The sequence below is a fragment of the Elephas maximus genome, chromosome 12, assembly GCF_024166365.1.
Source record: "Elephas maximus indicus isolate mEleMax1 chromosome 12, mEleMax1 primary haplotype, whole genome shotgun sequence".
In the NCBI taxonomy this organism is placed as follows: domain Eukaryota; kingdom Metazoa; phylum Chordata; class Mammalia; order Proboscidea; family Elephantidae; genus Elephas; species Elephas maximus.
Genome location: NC_064830.1, coordinates 100,215,893 through 100,241,471, shown reverse-complemented (window position 1 = coordinate 100,241,471; position 25,579 = coordinate 100,215,893). Strand labels below are relative to the sequence as shown.

Genomic DNA, 25,579 nt, shown 5'->3' with positions numbered 1-25,579 from the left:
CCTCCCGGCAGTTCTTGCAGGCACACCTCTCGCTGGCCCTCAGCCTCTGCCCACGGGTACTCCACTTTCTCACTCCGTGGGCTGGGAAGCCAACCACACCGTCTCCTGCTTTGCAGTCTCTACTGTAGCTTCTTGCTGCCTTTGGTGTTACAGCTCTCTCTGTCTCCCAGTTCTAGGAGCTTCTCAGTGCAGGGATCCAGGGTCCAAAGGACAGCTGGCTTCTGGCTGTTCTTCCCTGTGATTTAGGAAATAATATTGGAGTCACCGATCCCTCTCCTTGAGCATAAAGAATGTGACCCAGCTAGAGCTGGCCTCACAAGGGCTCACAAGGACTCACAAGGACTCACAAGGACACATCAACTGGGCCCTGAGGTCTAAAGACAATAGCTAAGATAATCTTGGAAAATATCTTTTAGGGAACCTTTCAGGTAAGCCAGAACACAAAAGACTTTCCACTCTTATCTCTTTCTATTAGCATTTAGTGAATAGAACATTAGTTGGACCAAAGAAGACCTTCCTGACTGCACCAGTGATCACTAAGAAAGACAATTCAAAATGTAGGATCACAGTTTCTAGCCAATCTGTGAAAAGGTGACGATTTCAATGGTTTTGCCCGTTTTGTAATGTTAATATATACTAATGACTGTAACTTCCTTTGGACTCTGGGGAGACAGGTCTGTGGCAGCATGTTTGTCCGTTTCCCCATTCTTGCTTATTTTGTAATATTTCCTCGGACTCAGACGGACATTAATTCTGCCACCATGCTTGTCCACTTGTCCACTTGCCTCTTTGAATATATGCTGGATAAAACTTTCTTTTTACTTTACTAAACTTTGTGATGTCTTTTCCCCTACAGCACTTGGTGGTGGTGGGAGCTTCTCTTTCCCGCCTTTGCGGTGCATCATTTCAAGCCCAGCAGAATGGCAAAACTGACCAGTCCCTTTAAAAAAAAAAAAAAATTTAGTGGGCCACAATTACCCTATCACACAGTCCTGCCCAATCACTTGGGTGGGAGCTACAACACCATGGCGAGAAAGGCCACACAAAAGCAATCTAGAAACTTGGTGAGAGGCACAGTCTCTATTCTGTGGTGACTCCAGGCAAGTTGCTGCCCACCAAGACCAATAGTTTGTACTATTATATATTTTTTTTAAAAAGTTGCCGTCAAGTCAATTCGACTCACGGCGACCCTCTGTGTGTCAGAGTAGAACTGTGCTCCATAGGGTTTTCAGTAGCTGGTTTTTTGGAAGTAGATTGCCAGACTTTTCTTCCAAGGCACCTCTGGTTGGATTTGAACCACCAATGTTTTGGTTACCAGCATCAATCGTTTGGACCACCCAGGGACTCCTTTCCCATTAAATAGCTCAAGTAACACTTTAGTATGTGGCCCATCTACCTCATTCTTAAGAACACTATGATCAGTGAGTCTCCTCTACCAGATATCCCTGCAGGCCAGAACATTCTGGAAACAACTCCATCTCTGTGCCGGGAACAGTAATTTACCCCCTTTGTCTTTAACAGTTAAGGGTTGCTGCTCAGGCTCTGCCATTCAAGGTGCCACCAACACTTGGGCTCTGAGATCAGGGAGGCCACCTGAGTGGAGTATGGCCCCCCCACCCCAGACTGTAGGATCTTCAGAGATGAAGGTTCTGCCCTTACTGACAAATTTCTTGAAGGGTTAGTGAAAGGAGAGGGCCCTGTCCACTGGGGTGATGTTGGTCAAGGGAGCAAGTGTGCAGGTCATGCATGATAAATCACTCCCTTTGTATTCTTCCCTGGAATTCTGTCAGAAACATTCTGGAATCTCTGCATCCCTGAATGGATACCATGAATGGCTTGAAATTTTAGCCAATCAACCAAGCAAACTGTGGGAGCCACTTTCAACTGCACCAGCTAACACATTAAATGCTGAATCTGGGACATGTGCCCATAGCCATCAATCTGGCCCAATCCAGTGGGGTATTCCGCTCTCCTCGGGCTAACACCCCTGGAATCCATTCCCACACATAGTCTCAGTTTGCTAGGGATGCAGATTAGCAACATCTAGCCATTCTTCTAATGTTTAAACTATTTCCTCTCAGGCCAAATGTGACATGTGTATCCCCGGGGCAGGCCGAAATCTGACCCCAGTTAGGCAACTGGAGGCCAGCAGTGGGGGGAGGCTGCAAGTTGAGGCTTCCCCCCGGTGAGGGTTCACAGGGCCTTCCAGCAAGGGAAGGCCGATTCCCCAGACAGGGAAGGAGGGGCAGCTTCTGCCAACCTGGGAGACTCGGAAGCCCAAGGAGTTCTGAAGAGTCTCAGCTCAATCCACCTCCACCCAGGTACACCATGGAAAGACTCTGGGGACCCAGTTCCACATGAGCTGAGCATGCAGGTGTGCATTCGTGTACACGCGTGAAGTGTGAACCTCATACTGCATCCATGATTCGGCTCCCTGAGCTGCTTGGGTTGGCACAAAGTGCTGGGCCAAGAATCCCGCAAAAGTGGCCCCAGCTCCGCCCTTTGTCGGTGGCAACACTAGGCAAATGCCCTCAGCTGTCTAGACCTCAGTTTCTTCATCTGTAAGAGGGAAGAGCAATGCTCCATACACAGGGTCACTGAGGTGGGGGTTCGGGAGGGCACGAAAGGGGTGCTCATGGGTGAGGGTGCCCATGGAGGATGGGCCACACAGGCAGAACCCAGCTGGGTTTCTAGTGCACTGAGTGCCGACATCAGAGGTCCGCCGTGCCAGGGACTTCAAGGCTCAAGGGGAGCTGAGCTGCACCAGGGCTGGAACCAAGGGCTGCTACCCACCCCCCCCAAGTCCCTGCCCCCAAGTCTGTGCCCCTGGGACAAGTACAGTAGCTCATCGGCCGCCTCCTCACCCCAGTCTGGCCAGTGTGGCAAGCGTGGGGGGTAGGATTGGGGGGGGGGTGTGCAGAAAATCCTCCACTAGAGGGCGCCCAAGAGCAGCCCATTCCAGCCTGGCTTGCGCTCATTCCATCCGCTGCACCCAGCCTTGGTTCTCTGTCCCTCCCCTCTGGGCCCCGTCCCTCCTCCATTCCTCCCTCGGCCTCCCCTTCAGACCCCCTACCAGGGGCTCTGTACTCCCTCCAGCCTCGGCCATCCTTTTGGAAATGTCTTTCCCTCTCTCTTGTTCACACTTCCTCCTAACTCTGCCCTGCTCAGCTGAGTGACCTTGGCCCAGCCGCTTAGCCTTGCTGTATTTGGGGTCTTAACTCCCCCTGTTAGGATCGTAGGAGGTTTACCGCCCCCCGCCCCGCCAGAGCCTGGGTGCAGTGCCCAACAAACCGGGTGCTCAAAAGTAACGGAGAAAAAGCAGTCTGCTGCCCTTTCGCTTTCTTTTTCCTCTAACGGGCCTCTCTTCTGGCTGTCCCTCAGTAACCCCAGCCCTCCTCCCTGCCTGGCTCTAGCCACCCACACCCCTCTGGGGCTCTCTCAGTAGTGCTCCCCCATCAGTGCTCCTGGGGCAGGCTGCAGGCCTGACCCCGGCTGGCACCTACCACCCCAACTTGTCCTCACTGCCCAGATGGGCTGCCTGGGGATCCGGCCACCTGGCCACCTGGAATCTGAGGTGAGGTGACCTGCTCCCCTGCATTCTACTGGGTACTCACCTGGAGCGACCCTGGCCTGGGGACAGGACAGAACAGGGCAGGACAGACAGGGCACAGGATTGACTGGCCCCATTTGTCAGAAACACGAACCTTCACAGCCAAGGCAGGCCAGGCCAGGCCAAGAGCCTCTGCAGAGAGCTGTGGGCCCACCTGGTCCCCCACCTCAACAAGTCCTCCCTTCTGGAGGGGGGCCCACACCAGACCTCTTTGTTGAGTATCTACTGTGTGCCTGGGGCACATGCTAGGCACTTTGCATGCACTGTCTCCTACAATTCTCATAATAAACTTGCCTCAAAGAGTTTATTGCTCCATGGTACAGAAGAAGAAACTGAGGGTCAGAGGGTTGACCACTTTGTCCAACTCCCAGGCCCTTGTGCTTTCTTTTTTCTCCTTTTTGAAAAGCGTGAAATATTTCAAATATACAGAAAAGTACAGGGATGGAGCAAATATTGTTTGGCCATATTTTCTTCAGCTCTATTTTCTCAAAGAAATACAGGACATCAGAATCAACACACACCCTCCTTCTCCCTTCCCTTCATTCTGGCCCCTTGACCCAGAAGCTGGGGTGGCCCCATTCCATCTGAGTCTCTGTTACCTTTGTACCTATATGGATGTCCCTAAGCAGTATAAGGGAGTGCCCCAGAGGGTTGTTGTTTTTTACTGTTCTGTATTGAGGTATAACTTCGGTACAGGGAGGTCACCCATCTTGAGTGACTTTTCATATAAGCATACAGCCATGTGGCCACCACCTCGATTAGCATACAGAACATTTCCAGCCCCCAGAAGTCTCCCCGTGCCCCCTTCCATCAATATCTGCTCCCTCCTCTGGAGGGAACCAATAACCTAAGTGTTATCACCACATATTCGTTTTGCTTTTCTTGAACTTGGTATAAATGGAACCACATCCTCTGAACTCTTGTCAGTCTGGCTTCTTTGCAGTTTGTGATCAGCTGTAACCTAAAGGTTGGTGGTTCAAACCCACCCAGCAGCTCAGCGGAAGAAAGGCCTGGCAATCTGCTTTCGTAAAAATTGCAGCCAAAAAAACTTTATGGAGCAGTTCTACTCTGTAGCACATGGGGTCGCCGTGAGTTGGGATGGATTCCACCGTAATGGGGTTTTGTGGCGTTCTTTGGCTAGCATAGGGTCTGTGACAGTCATGCCATTGGTGCTGTGGCAGTTGTCCTTCCTTTGGGTGGCTGGGGGGTATTCCACTGCATATCGCCTTTACTTATTCATTTTCCTGGGATGGACAGGTTTGTTCGATTCTGTGTGGTTTTAAATTTCATAGGATGTCTCGAGGTGGCCCTACTCCTGCATCGCTGCGATTTTCTCCCAAGGATACCTCGCGGAGATTTAACGAGGCAGATATCGCCCTCCTGGGTCCGGGTCCGAGCTCAGCCCCTTCCCTCCCCACCCTCCACGCTGTCGCCCGACTGCCCGGCAGCTCAGGGGTTAAGGAACTTCAGGCTCATTCCTGAGGGCGGGGCGGGGAGGGGGCGTCGCGGCAGATCCCCAAACCGGGGCCGCTCTCCCCTGGGTCTCCTTCTCCGAGGGCGCCCCCCACCCCGGTCCAGCCGCCCCCTAGGAGGAGCCGCGGGGCCTTTCGAAAGCCCGGCCCCACTCGGACCCCCCTCCCCGGGCCTCCCTTGAAAACGGGAAGTTCGGGAGGAAATTGCCGCCGAGCGGCGGCAGGCGGCCCGCGGGCCGGATGACTAAGTTTGGCTGCGCGACCCGCCGCCGTTTGCCTTTTATGGCGGCCTGTGGGCAGTGGACGTGGCCGGCGGAGGCCCAGCCCGCCTCAGGCTGCAGGAACTTAGGGCCGGGGACCGAAGGCTGCCCGGCCTGGGCCCAGCCTCCCTTCCCACCTGGCTCCTCCCCACCCCTAGCCGATCAGGCCAGGCTTGACTTCCACAGAGAGGGAAACTGAGTCCCAGAGCCAGGCGGATTCCTGCCAAGGTCACATAGCAAGGCGGGGTGGAGCCAGGTGACACCCAAAGACCCTGCTTCCAGCCCTGGGCCAGGACCCAGATGACTCACGCTCCCACGGGGAGGGGAGGGAAGGACTGGGCTACATTTATTTAGCGCCCAGTGTTTGCCTCTTGGCAACCATAATTCTCTTCCTCACGAGTCCTGCAGGGAGGGAGGGGCAGGGACCATCCGACCCACCTAACTCCAGTCGCAGGCACTCCTTGAGGGACTTGGTGGGGGGCAGACAGGAATGGAACCCCGCTCGCTCCCCTCTCCCTTCCTCCCCTTAACCATGCCCCAGGCCCTCAGCAGAGCAGTAAAGTTACATTTGCACAAACCAGAATTATAATCATCTCCCCTTTTCACAAATTGGGAAACTGAGGCTGTGAGCCAAAGTAACTGCTCAAGGGCACAGGCAGGTAAGTGACAACGCTAGGGGCCTAACCCAAGTAGCCCGGGAGGGGACGTCTCTCACCCCTGGAGGTATTAAAATGCACGCACACCGCCCATGGAATACATTTTTATACATTTATTGCAAGAACTGCCCTGCGATGGGACACGCATGGCCAGTTTGCAGTTTCCTGCTCGGGTTTGGGAGCCCAGGCCGGGTTTCTCAGCCCCTGAGATGTCACAGGCCGGCCGCGCCGCCGCCCTGGAGTGGGCCTCAGTATCCTCAAAAGCAAAATGGGGCCAGGCAGTGTCGCCGGCGGGGACCCCCGGGGCCGGGGCGTGGGGCTGCGGGGTCGGCCGCGGAGCGGGGGGAGTAGGTCAGAGTCTTCACCTAGGGACGGGAGGACCGGCTAGGCGGGGGTTTGGAACCCCGGACGCTGGGCGACGCCCCTCCCCCTCCCCAATGCCCCCCTCCCGGGCGCTCCCAAACCTCACCTTTTATGGAGAGGAAGCTGGGCCAAGTGGGCCGGGCCGCAGAGGGGCGGGGTGGGGGCCGGGCCGGGGACCGGCCCGATGGCCGAGGCCGGGTAGTTTATCTCCGGCTGCGCCGGGGACCTGGCCGCGGGAGGCGCGGAGCCCGCGCCCTGGAAACCGGCCGGCCTGGGAGCACCGATGAGAGCCCGCCCCCCCGCTCCGATCCGGGCTGAGCCCGAGCCTGGCGTGGCCCTGGGCTCGAACCCCGGCTGAACCCAGACATGGGTGAGCCTGGACCCAGCTGACCCCGGCACTGCCCAGGCGGTGGTCCCCCACCCCCGCTAGAAGCCCTGGCCTGGCAAGTGGGTCTGGCCGCGCTCACCTGTAGATGGAGAGGGCTCTCTGATAACCGCCAGGGGCTCAGAGCAAGACCCTCTCTGACACCTGGGAGAGCTAGGGCCTCAGTCCTCTAGTCCAGTGACCCAAGAGGCCTGGTGTCTGGACCCAGCAGGGACAGCCTGGCCCACAGGGCAGAAGGAGGTCAGAGAAAGGCCTAGGGCTCTGAGAACCCACCAATTTACGTCCCCCAGGGTTGTCCAGTGCCCACCTTCAGCCCCTGGAGGCCATTTGTTGCCATCCGATCCCATTACCCAGATGGGCATACTGAAGCCCAGAGACAGCAGGTGGTACAAACAGGCCACTCTTCTGCTGTAGAGCCATGTGGACCTGGACTAGAGGGTTCCGGACACCCACAAGGCTCTCTTAGGCAGTCCCAAGGGGGATTCCCCCAGCCCCCCAGAAATTCCCAGATCTTGAGGCCTAAAGAGCTGAGCTCTGAGGGAGGGGCGGGGCCTGTGGGGCTCTGAGCATGGCCCTGGGACCTCCCCATACCCTACAGTCACCTTCCTTCTTGGCCCCTTCCTGAGTGTGCATGTGAGTGGCCCAGCCCCCGCAGGACTGGGGTTCCGGTTCAGTACAGTGGGGGCTGGGGGAATGCCTGCAGAGTGCTGGGCTCCAAGGCTGGCACCACACCCAGGACAAAGTGGCCCCAGGATGACAGGGAGAGGCCTGACTCCAGCCTCACACTTTGCCCTTTGACCTGGGCTCAGGCAGCCCCTGGGAGTGGGCTGGGGCATGGCCCGGAAACTCAGCTCCTCAGCTTGATTCGTGAACACCCTCCTCTTTCTCTTCCTCCCTGTCCACATCCCTGTTGCCACCCCAGCCCATCAAGGGCCCCAGCACTTTTCTGGGAACCAGAGCAGTCCTGAGCACACAATACACATCCTCCTTTCGTCCTCAGGACAGCCCCACAAATCTGGTTTACACTCCTATTTCACAGATGAGAAAACCGAGGACCTTCCAGTAAAGTGACTTGCCCAGGGCCACACAGATGTCAGACATGTCCCAGCTTCACCTCCTTCCTAGCCATGTGTGAACTTGCACAGGTCCCCTCACCTGACCTAGCCTCACCTGTGGTATGAGAAGCACCTGCCTCATGGGGCGATTGAGAGGAATCAAGCAGGACAGGACCTGGCTGCGGGGGATGGAGGCACACTGGGTCCCAGACAGGGCCCACCACCTTACCTCATCCAGGAGGGACCTGGTGGGCGGCAAATGCAGCAGGAAAGGCCCTGCTCGAAGGTGGGGAAGTAAGTGACACCCCCCCAGGCATGTCTTCGACCTCCACTGCTGGCCTCCATGTCCACAACTATAAAATGGGGTGATGAGAGCTGCTCTGCCTCCCTCTTGGGGTTGCTATGGGGACAAAATCAAATCAGAGAGCATCAGAAAAGCGAAAGAGCATCACAGACACACAGGTTATTATTCTCATTAGTATTATTATAATTATTATTATAGGTCTCGTACTTCTAATACAGACTTCTACTTGGCCAGAGGCAGAGGGAAATCTGGAAGCAAGACTACAGAGTTTGTTTCAGAGCCCTCTTGGGCCTTTTTTTTTTAATGTACAGCCATCTCCTGTAACATTAGACTTGGTCGTGCCCCTCTCCTGCTCATGTACCTTCTATGGCTCCCACCACCCCTTGCAGAACAAAGTCCCAGCTCCTGAACCTGTGCCCAGCCCTGCTGAGTCCTCTGAGAACACCACTGCCCCAGGCATTCCAGATGCCAGCTAATCTCCACTCCTGAAGCACTTTCCCACCTCCTGGCTGAGGTCCAATGCCACGTTCTTGCTGTGTGATCCAGGCAGCTTAGCTTTCCTTCTCCGGACAGTTAATCATCTTTGGGGGAAAGAAGCACAGTGGTCCCACAGCTGTCAACCAGGAGGCCTGGTTCTGAGTTCTAGTTTCCAGTTTCTGCCTAGCTCTTTGGCAGACCTCATGGTACCCACAGCTCTTGGCCCCAGAAGCTGTCCATGGGGTTCCCAACACCCAGAGGGACCTGTCCCTTGCTCTTATGGGCTCCAGTACCCAATCCTGGCCCAGCTACGTAAGCCTAGGCTCTGTTGTCCACCTTGGTCTCCCCATCTGTACAATGGGACCTGAACTAATAAAGGCCCAGTATATTACTTCCCTTCAAGGAGTAAGGGCCCTCAGCCCCCTCTGACCTCCTTTCCCAAAATTATGTCCTGGGAGAGAGCAGGGCAGAGAGAGGGGGCCAGGCGGTGCTAAGAGGGTTCACCAGCCCCCATGGCCACCCTAAACCCCCTCACCCAATTGGCCTCTCTCTCAGTTGAGGCCTCCATGTAAAATGATAGGACTTTACTGGGTGTCGGCCAGATAGAAATAGTATTGAGTCCTTATCTCCCCACCAAGATCTCACCTGACTCAATTTCCAAAGCAACCCAGCCGTGTCAGATGTTTGTGGTTCCCCCAACCCCTCCTCCTGTCAAGCCCTCCCTAAACTGCCTCCTTGGTAAACTCCTATTCAAACTTCGAGGCCCAGAGAAAAAGACAGCTCTTCTGGGAAGGCTTGCCAGACCCTAGTCTGGGTTGGCCTCCTCTACATCAACCCCTCATACATTCAGGATATCAGTCATTGCTTTCCCTGGGGGCATTGGGAGTACCCGGCTGGAGCCTGACCTGTGACTATTATCAGAGACTGAGTCAGCTGCAGCCTGAGACCTGAGGACTTCCGGTGATACTGGCCCTCCTCCTCCCCACCCGCCAACACCCGATGGGAGGTGTGAGCCCTGTGCCTGTGCCAGCCCAGCCCCTTTCTCCGTAGTCCCGTTCCTCCCTGCCAAGACTGTGCGCACACCCTCCTGGGGCAGGATGATCACTCCCTTGAGAGACAGCACATCCATGCTTGTCACCTCTGGACCTTCTGATACAGACCTGACTCTGTTCTTCCTTCCTTCCTCCCTCCCCCTCTGACCTCCTTCCTTTCTCTCTCCCTTCTTTCCTCCTCCCTTCCTCCCTCCCTCTTTCTCGCTCCTCTGTCCTTCATTCTCTCCCTCTCTCTCACTCCTTCCTTTCTTCTTTCTTTCCTTCCCCCGCTCCTTCTTTCCTTCTCTCCTTCCCTCTCTCTCCTTTCTCCCTTCCTTCTTTCAGCAGATAGGAGCTGAGTTTATTGAATACCAACTACATGCTTTGAGCTGGGGCAGCCACAGTGAGCAAAGCAGATGTGGCCCCTGCCTGTGGACTTTGGAGCCCTGAGGGACAGAGTAAACCTGTAATCACACAGATATATCTAATTATCAGCTGTGATGAGGTTAGGGAGGTACCAGAGCCTTGACCAGGTCTAAGAAAACCCAGTGCCGTCAAGTCTAGTGATCAGGAATGGCTCCCCGGAGATGGTGAAGTTGGCACTGAGCCCTGAAAGATGAGCAGGACTTAAAGAACCCAAAAAGGTGTATGTGTGTGTGTGGTGGGTGGAAACCATTATAGGCAGTAAGAAGGGCAACACCAAGGCCCTGAGGGAGGCAGGAGTTTGGCTCTGTAAAGAGCAGGGAAGGCCAGTGTGTCCGGGATGTGAGGTGAGGCTGCCGGAGGTGCGCCACACTCTCCCAACCAGACCACCACCACCAGTGTGCCACTAGATCGAGAATCAAAGCAGCTACCTTGACTTCTACCAGCATAGACTAGTTTCTTCTTTATTTTTTAAGAAAACAACTTTATTGCGATATAATTCAGGTACCATACTATTCACCCATTAACATGTACAATTCAGTTAGTTTTTACTAGATTCCCACATACATGCAATCATCACCACAGCCAATTGTAGGACATTTTCATCACCCCGAAAGAAACCCTGTACCTTTTAGCTATTACCTCTCTACCCCTCTACCCTTCCCCACTCCAAGCAACCGGTAATAATCTACTTTCTCTCTGTATAGATTTCTCTGTTCTAGACATTTCATATGAGTGGAACGATATAATATGTGGTCTTCCGTGACTGGCTCTTTCACTCAGCATAATGTCTTCAAGGTTCACCCATGTCGTAGCAGGTATCATGCCCTTTTTTTGGCTGAATAATATTCCATTGTATGAATATACCACATTTTATTTCTCTACTCATCTGTTGATGGATGCTTGGTTTGTCTCCACCTTTCGGATATTGTAAACAATGCTGCAATGAACATTGGTATACCAGGCTTTGTAGGGATATGACTTCATTTCTTTTGGGTATCTACCTAGGAGGAGAATTGCTAGGTCGTATTTTTTTTTTTTTTTTTGGTAACATAGGAAATCCTGGTGGCTTAGTGGTTAAGTGCTACAGCTGCTAACCAAGAGGTCGGCAGTTCAAATCCGCCAGGTGCTCCTTGGAAACTCTGTGGTGCAGTTCTACTCTGTCTTATAGGGTCGCTATAGGTCGGAATCAACTAGACGGCAGTGGGGTGGGGATGGTAACATACTATCAGTTTGTCACACTGTGGTGGCTTGCATGTTGCTATGATGCTGGAAGCTATGCCATCAGTATTTCAAATATCACCAAGGTCACCCAGGATGGAGAGGCTTCAGTGGAGCTTCCAGACTACGACAGACTAGGAAGAAAGGCCTGGTCATCTACTTCCAAAAATTAGCCAGTGAAAACCCTATGGATCACAAGAGAATATTGTTCAACATAGTGCTGGAAGACGACTCACCCAGGTTGGAAGGCACTACAGTAGCCGCAATAAGGGACTCAAACATACCAACAATTGTGAAGATGACACATGCTGTTACACATAAGGTCAGAGCCAACTCCAGGATAACTAACAAGGATAACACGGTAACTACACAGTTTACCATTTGAGCAACAGCCAGCCTGTTTCCCACAGCAGCTGCGTCATTTCGCATTGGCACCAGCAGAGTGGGAGGGCGCCAATTTCTCCACAGCATTGCCAACACTTGTTATTATCTGACTTTCTGATTTTAGCCATCCTAGTGGGTGTGTGAAGTGATATCTCCTTATGGTTTTGATTTGCATTTACCTGATGACTAATGACGATGACACTCCTTTTACGTTTATTGGCAATTCGGATATCCTGTCCTATAAAATGTTATTCAAGCCTTTTGCTCATTTCCCCCTTTTTTCCTCTTTTCTTTCTTGCTCAAATACTGTGCCAACATTCTCTTGTTGAAAAGCAATCCAGAAAGACATAAAGGAAAGGGTGGCAGTCCCCCTGCACCCCCTCCCGCACGCCTCCCCCACCGCTCCCCCACCACATGTCCCCTCTCCTTCCCTCCCCCTCCCTCCCCTCCTGAGTAGGAGCCCTTCCTCCCAGACTCTGCACATTCTGTGCATCACAGGCATGTGCACCCATGAGGAGGGAACCGATTTGTCTTGTGGGGTCACACAGCACAGTGTCACAGGGTGAGCACCCGAAAAGCTAACTCTGAGGGGGAGTCTGATGAGCCATTTACCTGGGGGTCCCTGGGACCAACAGAGGTTGAGGGGCGGGCGTGCAGTGGCAGCCTGGGCCGACCTATGGGGACCTCCGGAGCAAGAGCGGCCCTTCCAAGCTGCCCCATGTTTGCCAAGATGGCTGGGCTCTGCAAAGCCCTTCATCGACCGGATTTCTTAGTGTCCACGGGCTACCGTCACAAAATACCACAGGGTGGGTGGCTTAAAAAAACAGAAATGTATTTCGTCATGGTTCTGGAGGCTGGGAGTCTGAGATCATGGTGTCAGCCAAGTTGACTCCTTCTGAGACTCTGAGGGAGAATGTGTTCCACCCCTTTCTCCTGGCTTCTGGCTGCTGCTGGTGATCCTTGGTGTCCCTTTGCTATTTAGAGACGCATCTCCACGCGGTATCTTCCCTGTGTGTGACCCTATTTCGTGCTCTTTCCTTTTATAAGTCACCACTCAGAAGGGATTAGGACCCACCCTACTCTGTATGACCTCATTAACTGATAATAAAAGAAAAATCCTATTTCCAAACAGGGTCACATTCACAGGTACAGGGGTTAGGACTTCAACATACCTTTTGTGGGGACATAATTCAATCTATGGAACCCTGGTGGCACAGCGGTTAAGAGCTGAGCTGCTAACCAAGAGGTTCGAAGTCACCAGCTGCTCCTTGGAAACTATGGGGCAGTTCTACTCTGTCCTGTGGGGTTGCTATGAGTCGGAATGAACTCGACAGCAATGGGTGTGGTTAATTCCGTTTATAGCACTGGACATTGCGTGGGACATCACAGCTTCTACTGCACACCCTAGAAGCTGTGCCGAATGGGCTAACCCCCCAACCACAAAATCCCCCTTGTGATGCTTCGTACCCTAGGGTGCTCCCGTAGGGTTTGCATAGACTGAGTTCCTTCCAGGGGACATTCAGGAGGTTTCCTTTTCCTCTGAAGTGATGGCCAGCTCCAGCTGTAGCTTTCATCTGGGGGCCTCCCACCTCTGAGGTTGGGTGCCCTGACAGATGCAGTTGGCAGAATTCCAGGTGGCCGATCTAGCCCTGGCACATGTTCCTGCTACATGGGGAGCAGGAGGGGCGTGTCCTCCCCCCACCTCCAGCTCCCCAGCAACCCCAGAGGTAGTGCCTGGGCCCCTGCACGGCCTCTCCTCTGCTCTGTTGGGAGGCCCTCACCACACCCCTTCCCCTCCTCCAGCCCCCCAGCAGCTCTGGGACAGAGAAGAGGCAGCGTCACCATCACATCGCAGAGACCTATGTGACTTTCCAGTGTGTGGCCCCCACATACCTGCTCTGGACAGCCCCAGCCCAGAGTCTCTGTACACCCACTCTTGTCCCCTGTCTACAGCTCTGTGAGGTTGAGGCAGGGGTCAGCCACATGACTGCTGCCACCAACACATCACTGTGTCCTCAGCAGGGAGATGGCAAAGCTGCACGTTTGTAACTTTCTACCTGCTTCTACCGTCCCAGCTGCCTCCTGTGCACTGGGAGCCTGATGAGCCAGCTTTCTGGGTCCCTGGGTGATGCAATAGGTTAAGGGCTTGACTAGTGTCTGAAAGATTGGTAGTTCTAATCTACCCAGAGGTGCCTCGGGAGAAAAGCCTGGTAATTTACTTCCAAATGGTCACAGCCTTGAAAACCCTATGGAACACACATGGGGTTGCTGTGAGTTGGAATCAACTGGTTTGGTTTGTTCTTTTTTGGGGGGGAGGGTAGCCCCTGGGAGCCCTGTTCTGCAGGAATGGAGCAGAGGCCACAAGAAGGGTGCAGTGCAATGAGGCCCCCAGCCTTTGGAAGGCCCACAAGAAAGGAACTGGGTGGGACAGGCTCCCTGCTGAGTCTCTGAGCGAGCCCAGCACAAGGCCCATCACTCAGGAGGGGGCAGGAATTCTTGCTGGTTTTAACCTGGAGGCTCTATAGAGGACATGATGCTGGAGTCTCGCTTCCAAGATAACCCAGAAGGGTGTTGTAGGTAGTGGGGACAGCAGCTACAAGTTGGCATTGGCACGACAGAGCCCAGTCCTGCGTGGGACCTGCATATCCATCTGACTCAGGAAAGGGAGAGTGGTAGGGGTGGCAGGGCTGCAAGGACAGGGCAAGGAGGGCAGCTTCTATCCTGGAAACCAGGTAGTGCAGAGCCAGGGCCTGCAGGGTGGGACCTGCCCAGGTCAAGAACTGTTCCCTTTTGACCTAGGGAAGTGGGGACCTGGACACCCTGGCTCTCTTGGCAGAAGACAAAGCATTGTCTGTACCATCCAGGTGGCACACAAAATGCAAAGCCCCCAGTACTGAGGCTCTGGCTTTCCCTGAGTGCTGTGTGATTCTGGGTAAGCCTCTGCCTATCTCTGGGCCTCAGCTTCCCCTTTGTAAATAGGCAGGGGGTGTGTGCTTCCAAGGTGCCTGTGACAAGCCCAGCCCAGACTGTGTCACCACCACCTGGTCTCACTGACCCTGCAGGCTCAGAGTCCTGGGGTCACCTCCCAGGAATGTCTGGCAGGTGGGTAGCAGAGCTGGATCCCTTCAACACAGAGCTGAACGTAGTTCCAAGAGGGGAAGGCTGGGCCCCAAGAGAGGGCCTCTGGGGTGGGACGATGCTACCTCATTCCCAGGTACCCAACTGGGCTCTATCACTCTGGCTGGGCTGAGCGAAGAAGTCCCAGTGTCCAGCCCCCTGCTTCTGTGCTCAGTTGGCTTATTGCCAGGTCCTACCTGGGCCTGAACAACTCCCCTGCACATAGGCCCTCAGGAACATCCCTGGTCCCCCTTAAACACTCCCAATGCTACAGGCTCCCTAGAGCAGGTCTAAGCAGCTAAGGAGCCCACCAGCCAAAGTATGGTGTCCCGGGATTGAGCCCTGCTCACCTCTGACCTTGGTGGCCCCTGGCTAGCAGACAGCCCAGCTGACTTAATTAGGTAGCTAAAATTACTCCCTAGAGGCCTGGGAGATTCAGTTCACGGGGCCTCCATTAATTACTTCTGGGAAGCCCTGGCTGCTGCCCTCCCCTGACCTCGCCTGTCACATCCCAGGCTCGTAACACCTTTGGGCCTCCTCCCTAGCCCTCACTGGGTTGGGGTCTTCTCTGGCCACTGGGGAACCAATCCCATGGGGTCATGACTGTGTTGGTGTCCCCCGCAGTGGACCATGTGGGCTGGGCCCCTCACGTCCCTGGCAGCTAGCAAGAGGCTGGGTTTGGGGGTGACATCAGGAAACCCAGGCAGCTGCCTGAGGTTCCTGGTCAGGCCAGCCCAGCCAGCAGCAGAGATTTCTGGCCGAGCAAGGTCTGGTTACGTGGCTATGTGTCCGTGCCCTATTGAATTCCCACTTGGACAGGCCCCAGGCCCGTGGCCGAGGAGTCAGTGCCAGCTGAGGAGGGCCCCATGTGGAGCCCAGTGTGCTCCCTACCGTCAGCCCAGGGGACCTGGCTCTGCTACCACCTGGCTGATTTATCTGTTGCTCTGAGCCTCAGTTTGCCCATCTGGGACATAAAGCTGTGAACAGTGACCACATAAAAGCATAAGGACTCAGGGAGCCCCCTCAAGGCTCTCCAAGGTCCTAAGCCCTGAGTGAGGCTCTAGAGTCCTAGGTTCTGGTAATAGCCAGACTGTGCTATTAACTGCAGGGGAAAATCTCTCACCCTCATTGGCCTTGGTTTGCCCGTCTGAGCAATGGGGAGATTCTGGCCGGAGCATGTGGTGATCCAGGCAGAGCTCCGGATGCATGCCCAACGCACAGTAGGCTCTCAGGACTTCTGCCTTCCCTTTTCCTCTCTTGGACATGGGGGGGTGGGGGGGAGGCCAGGAAGGGTAGGCTGAGCCCAAGATGGTGAGTCAGCTGTGCCCCGCCCACCCTCACTTTCCCAACACCTCCCTTCCCCCTTCCCCTTTCACTTCCTCAGGCCCCTCCAGGGGGGTGCCCCCCATACCTCCACTACCCCACTCCTATGGGCACTTCAAGCACCCATTTCTGAGTCCCAGGGCCAGGCAGGAAATCAACAGGGATAAGGCCGCCCGGTAGGAAGGGAGTGAGACACCAACACTGGCCACGTCCCTGGAAGCCCAAGCTCACACTGACTGTTCTCCCCGCCACCCTCTGTGAGCTGGGGGCCACCCTGCCCGGTTTCCCAGCTGCTTGTTCTGGCAACCCTGCGCTGGGTGCGTGGGCCAACACCCCAAACATCAATACCCAGAGCCCCTAGAATCCCACTTGACTGAACTTGAAGTTGCTGCCGCCCCACCCCCTACCCTTGGCCTGAACTGCTGCCAACATCTCAAGCAGAGGGGCCCAGGGGTCCCAAGGGTTGCCAGAGCCTCCAGCTGGCCACCCACTCCAGGCAAGCTGTGGGGAGCCAAGGGAGGGGCTGGAAGAAGCGCCTGTAATAACCACAACCTTACGAGAGGGCCTGGGAAGCCAGGACCCCTGGCCGCCCCCGACCCCAGGCTGCCTGGGAGGCTCCCTCTCAGCTCTTTGGGTCTATCTGGATTGGCTCAGTTTCTCATCTGGAGAACAGGGACAATTGGCCCTATGGCCGACGTATTCAGGGACAAGAAGAAAGGAACCAGCTGATGTGTGTGTATGTGTGTACATGAGTACAGAGTACATGTGTATGTATGTATATGTGTGTATGCATATGCGTATATGTATCTGTGTGTGTCTAGAAGGGAAAGTACAGGGAGACTTTTTTCTTTGTCTGAATAATTGAATCAAATGAGCAAGGCTGGGAACTCCCCGGGAGGGCAAGGCAGGTTTCTCTGGGTGCCCTGGGGACTGCAAGAGAGAGGGTAGTTTTTAAGGATTTTTTCGAACTCTCCCAAGAAGCGTCAGCAGTTCCCAGTTTCTCTAGGGCAATGTCCCCCCTTGCCAGATGAGTGGCTGGGAGCAGGGAAGGCCCCGACTGTCCGGCACAAGGAAAGGCAATGTCTGGAGGCTTGGCCTAGGTGGAGTCCGTGACCCTGGCCATGGCCCAGCCCAGCCCTCCTGCCTCTGAAACCCTCCCTTTCTCTTCACCACCTCCTTCAGCTGCCTGTCACCTCCCCAGAGAGGCCCTCCCTGACTGTCCTTTGGCACAGTGATTAAGAGCTCAGCTGCTAACCAAAAGGTCAACTGCCCCCAAACCCTACGGGGCAGTTCTACCCTGTCCTATAAAGTCCCTATGAGTCAGAACCTACTTGATGGCAGTGGATTTGGTCTCAGGTTCTCCTTCTTAAGGAAACCTGTGCTTGCCCTCAGAGAGGCATTAGACTTGTTTTTCTTTGCTCTTTTGTTCGAGGTCTGTCTCAAGGATTACACTCATGATCCTTGCTCAGAACAGTGCCTAATGAACTCTGGAAGCCTGTCTGGCTGATCGGTGCGTGGGAAGCAGGATCAGTGTGATCTAGGAGGTGCTCCAGAGGAAAGGCCTTTCAGATTCAGCTCCTGGCTGTGCCCTTGCTGTGTGATCTTGGCTGGACTTCTTTGCCTTTCTGAGCAGGAAAGCTACTGCTATTCTGTCAGAGGAGGGAGGAAGTCATGGTAGGCTTCCTGGAGGAGGCAGCCCAAGAGGGGACACTGAAGGCTGAGGAGATCTTGGGCAGGAGGCAGAGGGACCCCCAGCACATGCTCTCCAGATTCCTGAGGTCCAGTTGCTCAAAGGGGTCTGGGTTGTGCCTTGAGAACATTCTAGAAACAGGGGAGATGGGGGCAAGAAGTGGCAGGAGAGAGCAGGTATGGGGCCTCAGGATGGATTGTTGTGTGACCAAGAGCTGGTGCTGTCCTCTCTGGTCCTCAGGAGGCAAGTGTTGAGGAGGGAAGGGTCCAGGAATTCAGCCTTTTGAAGAACCTTTGATCCAGGTCCCTGGGGACATTCCAGGGGACACTTTAGCCAGGGAGCGGCAATGTCAGAAGGAAGGTGAGGCTGCCACCTCTGGGTGCCTGGAGTTTGGATCCTTCACACAGGGGTGCCAGCCCTACGTGCTTTACCAGTCCTGCCTCAGTTTCCTCATCTGTAAAAACGAGATGTTTCAGCTCCTCCTTCACTCCAGCACTCAGTCACCCCTCACTGAGCACCTACTGTATGTGGGGTCTCTGCCCTACTGGAGCCAAAAGTCTAGAAAGGGAGTTCTCCTGCCCTGCTCAGCCTCCCTTCTCAAAAAAATGGAGCGTGGGACCCCCGCCTGGCAGTGGGGCTTCAAGGGAGTGGCCCCTCCATAGGCACTGTAAATGCTACAAGACACCGTGTTAGAGATGTCCCCTTGCCTGGGGGCCTTGCAGGGTGGGGGAATCCCTAGAGCAAAGGCATGGAGGTGGGACCAAGGCGCTGAAAGAAAAAGTACCAGGGGAGCAGGTGGAGTCTGCAGCGGCTGGGCCCCAGCTGAGGTCTTGCTGTGGCTCTGCCGAGACCTGAAGTCCCAGCTGTGAAACTCCCTGCAAGAGCGAATTTCCCAAGCTAAGAAGAACCTGTTCACTTCCTCTCTCCTGCCCTCTCCACCCCCTCCCTCCAGCTCTCCACTTCCTCTTTTCCTCTTCCTCTGCTTGCTTTCTCTCTCTGGCCTGTTTACTGGCCAACTGAGCGCCTCCCCCACCTAGGCTGGCTGCCCTAGCCCCCTCCTGCACCCCATCTCCACAGGGTCCTCTCTGAAGGCTGAGGACACCCAGTCAGATGCCACTCAGTTGCCGTGGAGTCCATTCCAACTCATGGCAATGCCATGTGTGTCAGAGAACTGTGCTCCATAGGGTTTTCAAAGACTGGTTTTTCAAAAATAGATTGCCAGGGCCTTTTTTCCAAAGTGTCTCTGGGTATACTAGAAGCCCCAGCTTTTCAGTTACAGCTTTTCAGTTAACCTTCTGCACCTCCCAGGGATTGAGGACAGACAGGTGGTCAATTTTTCATTTAGCAGAGTAGGCCCCTGGGGTGCATGTGGTGGGAAGTAGGGAGGCCAAGACCCTCCAAAGGTTCAGTTATAAATGTGGGCCCAGCACAGTGATCTTGTGTGAGAAGGAGGGTGTATGTGGACCATGCTAATGGGCTCCCCAAGGAGGGGTGTTCTTGGATGGGCCTTGCAGGATGCATAGGAGAGCAAAAGGAAGTGGCGGTTGCAGGCAGAGGGAGCCAGAAGGCCAGGAATGTTACAGCCTGAGGCGAGGTGAGCTGGAGTGCCTGTCACTTGACAGGCCCCTGGCTGGGTGCCTGGGCAGAGGCCTCTGAGAAGAGGCCAGGTAGAGCTCAGGACCCTTGCCCTATAGCTCTGGCCCGCCCCGCTTGCTCAGCACCCATTAGGCTCTGTGCACACAACGGGAGCACAGCCTCATCAACAGTGAGTGGAAAAGGTTGCCCCCCAGCCTGCTGAATCACAGGGTTGGCAGATTCTGAGGCGGCTGGCAAGACTCCTGCCACTGAGAGACACAAGGCCAGGGACAGGGCAGTCCAGCCCCCAGGGAGGGGAGGCAGGGAGTGGACAGGCTGAGAAAGTGCTCCCAGGCCTGGGCGGTAACAGTGGAGCAGTGGCAAGTCACCTGGCAGGCCTCTGGGAATGTGTGCATGGGGCTCGGAGCTTATGACCTCCTCTGTAAGCTGGGTGGTGGTCACTCTGTCCATCTTCATAGTGCTCTGCCACCTCTTTCCTGGCCACAGGTACCACACCCCTATGAGGGCTAATGGAGCCTTCATTTCCACACACATTCCCCAAGCACGTGCTATGTGCTGCAAAGCCCTGGGCAGACAGGGTGTCCAGCATGGACCAGTGGTGGCAACTAGTGTGTGCCCCTAGCTGGACCACCTTCCTGTTTTCTTCATATGCAAGTCCAACTTCTTGTCACCAGCTCCAGAAGGCCTGCATGCCTCCCTAGCCAGAGCCACATGCTACTCTGGGATCCCATGGCCCTGGGCTTCTGTCTGGACACACTGACCAAGATGTGGCTACCCAAATCAGGCTAGTAGCTCCCGGAACAGGGAAGTGGGCCACTCACTGCTGACCACCTGGAACACTCCTGGGCATAGAGGTCCTGCCCAGTGTTTGGTGAACAGACCCAGGGCAAGAAAGAGTGACCAGAGGCTCTTGAAGGACAGCTCCCACCACCACTGTCCCCCAGCTCCTCTCTGGCACAGGCAGTGTCCCTCCCCAGTGTTCTTTGCAGACTCCAGATGGTCCAGGTAGGCAGCTCAGCTGTAGCTACACATGACAATGGATGGTGACCCAGTCCTCAGGGCTGTACTGAGCCCAGCAGGGCCTAGCAGCTGCTCGGCCACCGGCTAACGGCCCTGGTCTGGCCTGGGTGTGCCCAGGCAGCCCTCAGAGGCAGCCTGGCACCATGGGAACAGTTTCCTTGCTCCATGGAGCCCAAAGCCTGTGGCTGGGGTGGCTGGGAGACTTCCGCACAGTGAAACCTTGGGGTCCTGGGGCCTGGGCCCTGAGGTCCTTCTAAGTGGCCACAAGCCCCCTGACTCCCCCAACCCCTACCCTCAGCCCCAGACCTCTGAGTAGGGCCCCCCTGCTCCGTAGCAAGCTGAGCATTCCAGCCAGAAACCCCCAGCCCGTCCAGGCAGTTTCGCTAATGTTGGCAACGGGCAGTGACCCCTGACTGCCCCCACCTCACTTCCCCTCTCCCGCTGCTCCTCAAGCAGGTGCCCACAGCAACCAGGCCTCTGGCAGTACCCAAGCTGACCCGTGCCAATCGGGCGTGCACTGCTCATGTGACATCCACACCCCGAGGGTCCCGGATAGGGGGTGCGGAGAGCGGGGCAGGCGGTGGCCCAGGGCGCGCACCCTGGCCCACGAACCCAGCACCCAAGGGCGGCCAAAGCCAAAACTCTCCCTCCCTTCCTCAATCTCGCTCTCGCTCTCTCTTTTTTTTTTTTTGCAAAAGGAGGGGAGAGGGGGTAAAAAAATGCTGCCCTGTGCGGCGAGGCCGGTGAGTGAGCGGCGGGCGGCCAATGAGCGGCCGCCGTTCCGAAAGTTGCCTTTTATGGCTCGAGCTGCCGCAGCGGCGCCCTATAAAACCCGGCGGCGCGTCGCGCAGCCACTGCCGAGACCGCGTCCGCCCCGCGAGCACAGGCCTTTCGCCACCGCACCGCTACCGCCGCCGATTCACACCCGCCACCCCAAAGGTAAGCCCCTGGCCGGGACCCCGCGCACAGTGCCCCCGCTGATGGCGGCCCCGTGCACAGTCCCCCCGCTGATGGCGGGACCCCGCGCACAGTCCCCCCGCTGATGGCGGCCCCGTGCAGTCCCCGCGCTAATGGCGGGGCCCCGCGCACAGTCCCCTCCCTGATGGCGGCCCCGTGCACAGTCCCCCCGCAGATGGCGGCCCCGTGCACAGTCCCCCCGCTGATGGCGGCCCCGTGCACAGTCCCCGCGCTAATGGCGGGACCCCGCACTCAGTCCCCCCGCTGATGGCGGCCCCGTGCACAGTCCCCGCGCTAATGGCGGGGCCCGCGCACAGTCCCCCCCGCTGATGGCGGGACCCCGCGCACAGTCCCCGCGCTAATGGCGGGACCCCGCGCACAGTCCCCGTGCCCTCTTTCTGGGCAGCCAGCACCCCTTGGCCGGGTTGCCTTGGTGTCTGCCCACAAACCGCGGCCCCGCGACAAGTGAAGACCCGGGAACAAGGGCTTGGGAAGCACGGCCCTGAGGGGTTCAGTGGTCGGGGTTGGGGAGACCCAGCCTTTGTCTGAGCGGGCAGGCTGCTTGCTGCCAGCCGCCTGGCTAAGTGGGTGGGAGCGCGCGGCGGGCCCAAGCCGGGGCCGTGTGGGGGCTGGGGCGCTACTGCGCGTGCGTCCGGCAGCCGCGAACGCGGACAGCGCGGGCCGGGCCTGTAGGGTGAGGGCGGGGCGGCCGTCCCGGAAGGGGTGGGGTCGCAGCAGCCGTGAAGGCGGCTGCGCGCACTTAACTCCCTCCGCCCGCCGAGGGTGTGGCCGCGCGCCCAGCCGGGTTTGAACGGGGCTTGGGCGGGGCCGGCGTTCGGGGGGCGGGGCCTGGCCTGCGGCCGTTGCCGAACAACCTTTGCCTTTTATGGTAATAACGTGGCCGGCCCGGCTTCCTTTGTCCCGAGGCCGCGCGCCGGCGCCCCCTGGCGGCCCGAGGCTGCCGCGCGCCGGAAGCGGGGAGGGGCGCAGCGGGCGGGGCGGGGGCGTCCTGCTCATAGACTGCTCCCCGCAGTTCGCCATGGACGATGACATCGCTGCTCTCGTGGTCGACAACGGCTCCGGCATGTGCAAGGCCGGCTTCGCGGGCGACGACGCCCCCCGGGCCGTCTTCCCTTCCATCGTGGGGCGCCCCCGGCACCAGGTAAGGCGACAGTCTATTCGAAGTGGGTGGGTGAGTGGGTGGGGCTCTCTCTTGGGCGCGGCCCCTGGGACCTTGGGAAGGCCATATGGGCGGGGGTCAATGCTGACTGCCTCCTGCCCTTCTTCCGCAGGGTGTGATGGTGGGCATGGGCCAGAAGGATTCCTATGTGGGCGACGAGGCCCAGAGCAAGAGAGGCATCCTGACCCTCAAGTACCCCATTGAGCATGGTATTGTCACCAACTGGGATGACATGGAGAAGATTTGGCACCACACCTTCTACAACGAGCTGCGTGTGGCCCCCGAAGAGCACCCTGTGTTGCTGACTGAGGCCCCCCTGAACCCTAAGGCCAATCGCGAGAAGATGACCCAGGTCAGTGGCCAGATGGGGTCCTGTTGGGTGGCATCCGCCACCCTTTTTTAACTTTCTCCACCACGCTCTTTCTCACTTGTCCTTCTTTCTGCCGTTCTCCTAGGAGTCTCTTCTCTGATCTCAGTCTCCTGTGGAACTGTACAGGTTCTGTTTGCCTTTCCCCAGACGCAGTCTCTTTCTGGTGTTTGTCTCAGTGACTAGGTGTTTTAAGCCTTTAGTGCTGTGGGTGTAGGTACTAACACTGGTTCTATGCCAGAACCAAGAGGCTGGTGTAAGATGGCCTCAGAGTGTGTATTCAGTAGGTGCACAGTAGGTCTGAACTGAATCCTCATCCCCACCCCCAGCACTCTTAGCTGTGTTCCTTGCACTTTCTGCATGTCGCTGGTCTGGTCTGGCTGTTCCCTCCCCTCTTGGGTGGGCAGGGCCAGCTTCCTGTGCCTGACAAGGCCTCATGTCTTCCCCACAGATCATGTTCGAGACCTTCAACACCCCCGCCATGTACGTGGCCATCCAGGCCGTGCTGTCCCTGTATGCCTCTGGCCGTACCACCGGCATCGTGATGGATTCCGGCGATGGGGTCACCCACACTGTGCCCATCTATGAGGGCTATGCTCTCCCCCACGCCATCCTGCGTCTGGACCTGGCTGGCCGGGACCTGACGGACTACCTCATGAAGATCCTCACGGAGCGAGGCTACAGTTTCACCACCACGGCTGAGCGGGAAATTGTGCGTGACATCAAGGAGAAGCTCTGCTACGTTGCCCTGGACTTCGAGCAGGAGATGGCCACGGCGGCCTCCAGCTCCTCCCTGGAGAAGAGCTATGAGCTGCCTGATGGGCAGGTCATCACCATTGGCAACGAGCGGTTCCGCTGCCCCGAGGCCCTCTTCCAGCCTTCCTTCCTGGGTGAGTAAGCTGGGCTCCTGGCCCCTGCCCTGCACAAGGGCCAGGTGTCCCTGCAGCAAAACTAAATCTAGTCTGCCTTCCATTTTCTTCCAGGAATGGAATCCTGTGGGATCCACGAAACTACCTTTAACTCCATCATGAAGTGCGACGTTGACATCCGCAAGGACCTCTACGCCAACACAGTGCTGTCCGGCGGTACCACCATGTACCCGGGCATTGCTGACAGGATGCAGAAGGAGATCACAGCGCTGGCACCTAGCACAATGAAGATCAAGGTGAGTGTGTGTCCAGTCACATGAGTTGGGAGACGGCCACCAGTTTGTTGGCCATTGTGTGGGATGGTCCCAGTGGTTGTCCAAGCGGTCGTCAGCCATCTTGGCGTGTGGTTCCCTAGGATGTTCAGGAGGCTTTTCTGTCACCATGTGCCAGTCCCACAGGGCCGCCACATCCCAGTTCTCACACAGATTGTCTGCTTCTCTCCCCAGATCATTGCTCCTCCTGAGCGCAAGTACTCAGTGTGGATCGGCGGTTCCATCCTGGCCTCGCTGTCCACCTTCCAGCAAATGTGGATTAGCAAGCAAGAGTACGATGAGTCCGGCCCCTCCATCGTCCACCGCAAATGCTTCTAGGCGGACTGTCTTTAGTTGCGTTACACCTTTTCTTGACAAAAACCTAACTTGCGCAGAAAAAAAAAAGAGATGAGATTGGCATGGCTTTATTTGTTTTTTTTTTTTTTTTTTGGTTTATGTTTTTGTTTTTTTTTTTTTGGCGCTTGACTCAGGATTTAAAAACTGGAACGGTGAGGGTGACAGCAGTTGGTTGGAGTGAGCATCCCCAAAGTTCTACAATGTGGCCGAGGACTTTGATTGTACATTGTTCTTTTTTTAATAGTCATTCCAAATATTGTGCGATGCGATGTGACAGGAAGTTCCTGCCTTCCCAAAAGCTGCCCCACTTCCCCCTAAGGAGAAGGGCCTGGTCCCCGCCCCAGGTCCACACAGGGGCAGGGGACGGGTAGGATTGCTTTTGTGTAAATTATGTAATCCAAATTTTTTTTTAAAAAAAAAAAAAACTTCCGCCTTAATACTTTTTATTTTGTTTTATTTTGAATGGTCAGCCCCCCTTTTTTTATTCCCTGAACTTTAGAAGTGTGAGGGCTTTTGGTCTCCCTGGGTTGGTTGAGAAGTGGAGGCAGCCAGGGCTTACCTGTACACTGACTTAAGACCAGTTCAATAAAGTGCACACCATAAGGAAGCAAGGAATGGCTCTGTGGTGATGTCAGGTGTCCCTGCAGCAGAGGTTGCAGCTGGAAGAAGGGTAGGGCAGTTGGGGGGGGGGGGGTTACACCATGCCAACCTCAAACTGGGAGGATTGGGGTATCTCAAGTAAGTCTGGAGGTGGAGCCTCCTAAATCTAATAGAAAACATACTGGCCTGACCCATGGGACTCTCCCATCTGCTTTCCTAGGTAGCCTTAATACTGAGGTCCTGGGGTCAATGCTGGCCTCAAGAGGTTAAGGAGGGTTCAGGTCTGCAGCTCCCCCAGAATACATAACGGGAGTTTGTCAGGCTAGGTGGCCTGTGGCAGGGTTCTGGGGTTTGGTGCGCACCTTCATACCTGCTGCTGAGGGAGGCTCCCTTGGAGAGCAGGGCTCTTGGAAGAGTTCTCTTGGAATGGGGCAGGGAAAACGGGCCTTCTAGGCGCACATTACTGCCCTCCTCACTTCATGACTCTTGCTGTCCTTTTGCCCCAATGAGGGTCACAAAGCAGCTGAGGGAGAGGCCGTAGCTCCTTGCCA

At 56.1% G+C, this 25,579-nt stretch overlaps 1 protein-coding gene across 1 annotated transcript; it reads left to right on the top strand.

Annotated features, from left to right (window-relative positions):
• The first annotated feature begins 21,229 nt into the window (after positions 1-21,229).
• Positions 21,230-25,035, top strand: ACTB (actin beta). The gene is made up of 6 exons (XM_049904810.1): positions 21,230-21,326; positions 22,378-22,506; positions 22,637-22,876; positions 23,343-23,781; positions 23,875-24,056; positions 24,267-25,035. Exons 2-6 carry the CDS (start codon positions 22,384-22,386, stop codon positions 24,408-24,410), a joined length of 1,128 nt encoding a protein of 375 aa, XP_049760767.1. The 5' UTR covers positions 21,230-21,326; positions 22,378-22,383; the 3' UTR covers positions 24,411-25,035.
• The last annotated feature ends 544 nt before the right edge of the window (positions 25,036-25,579 follow it).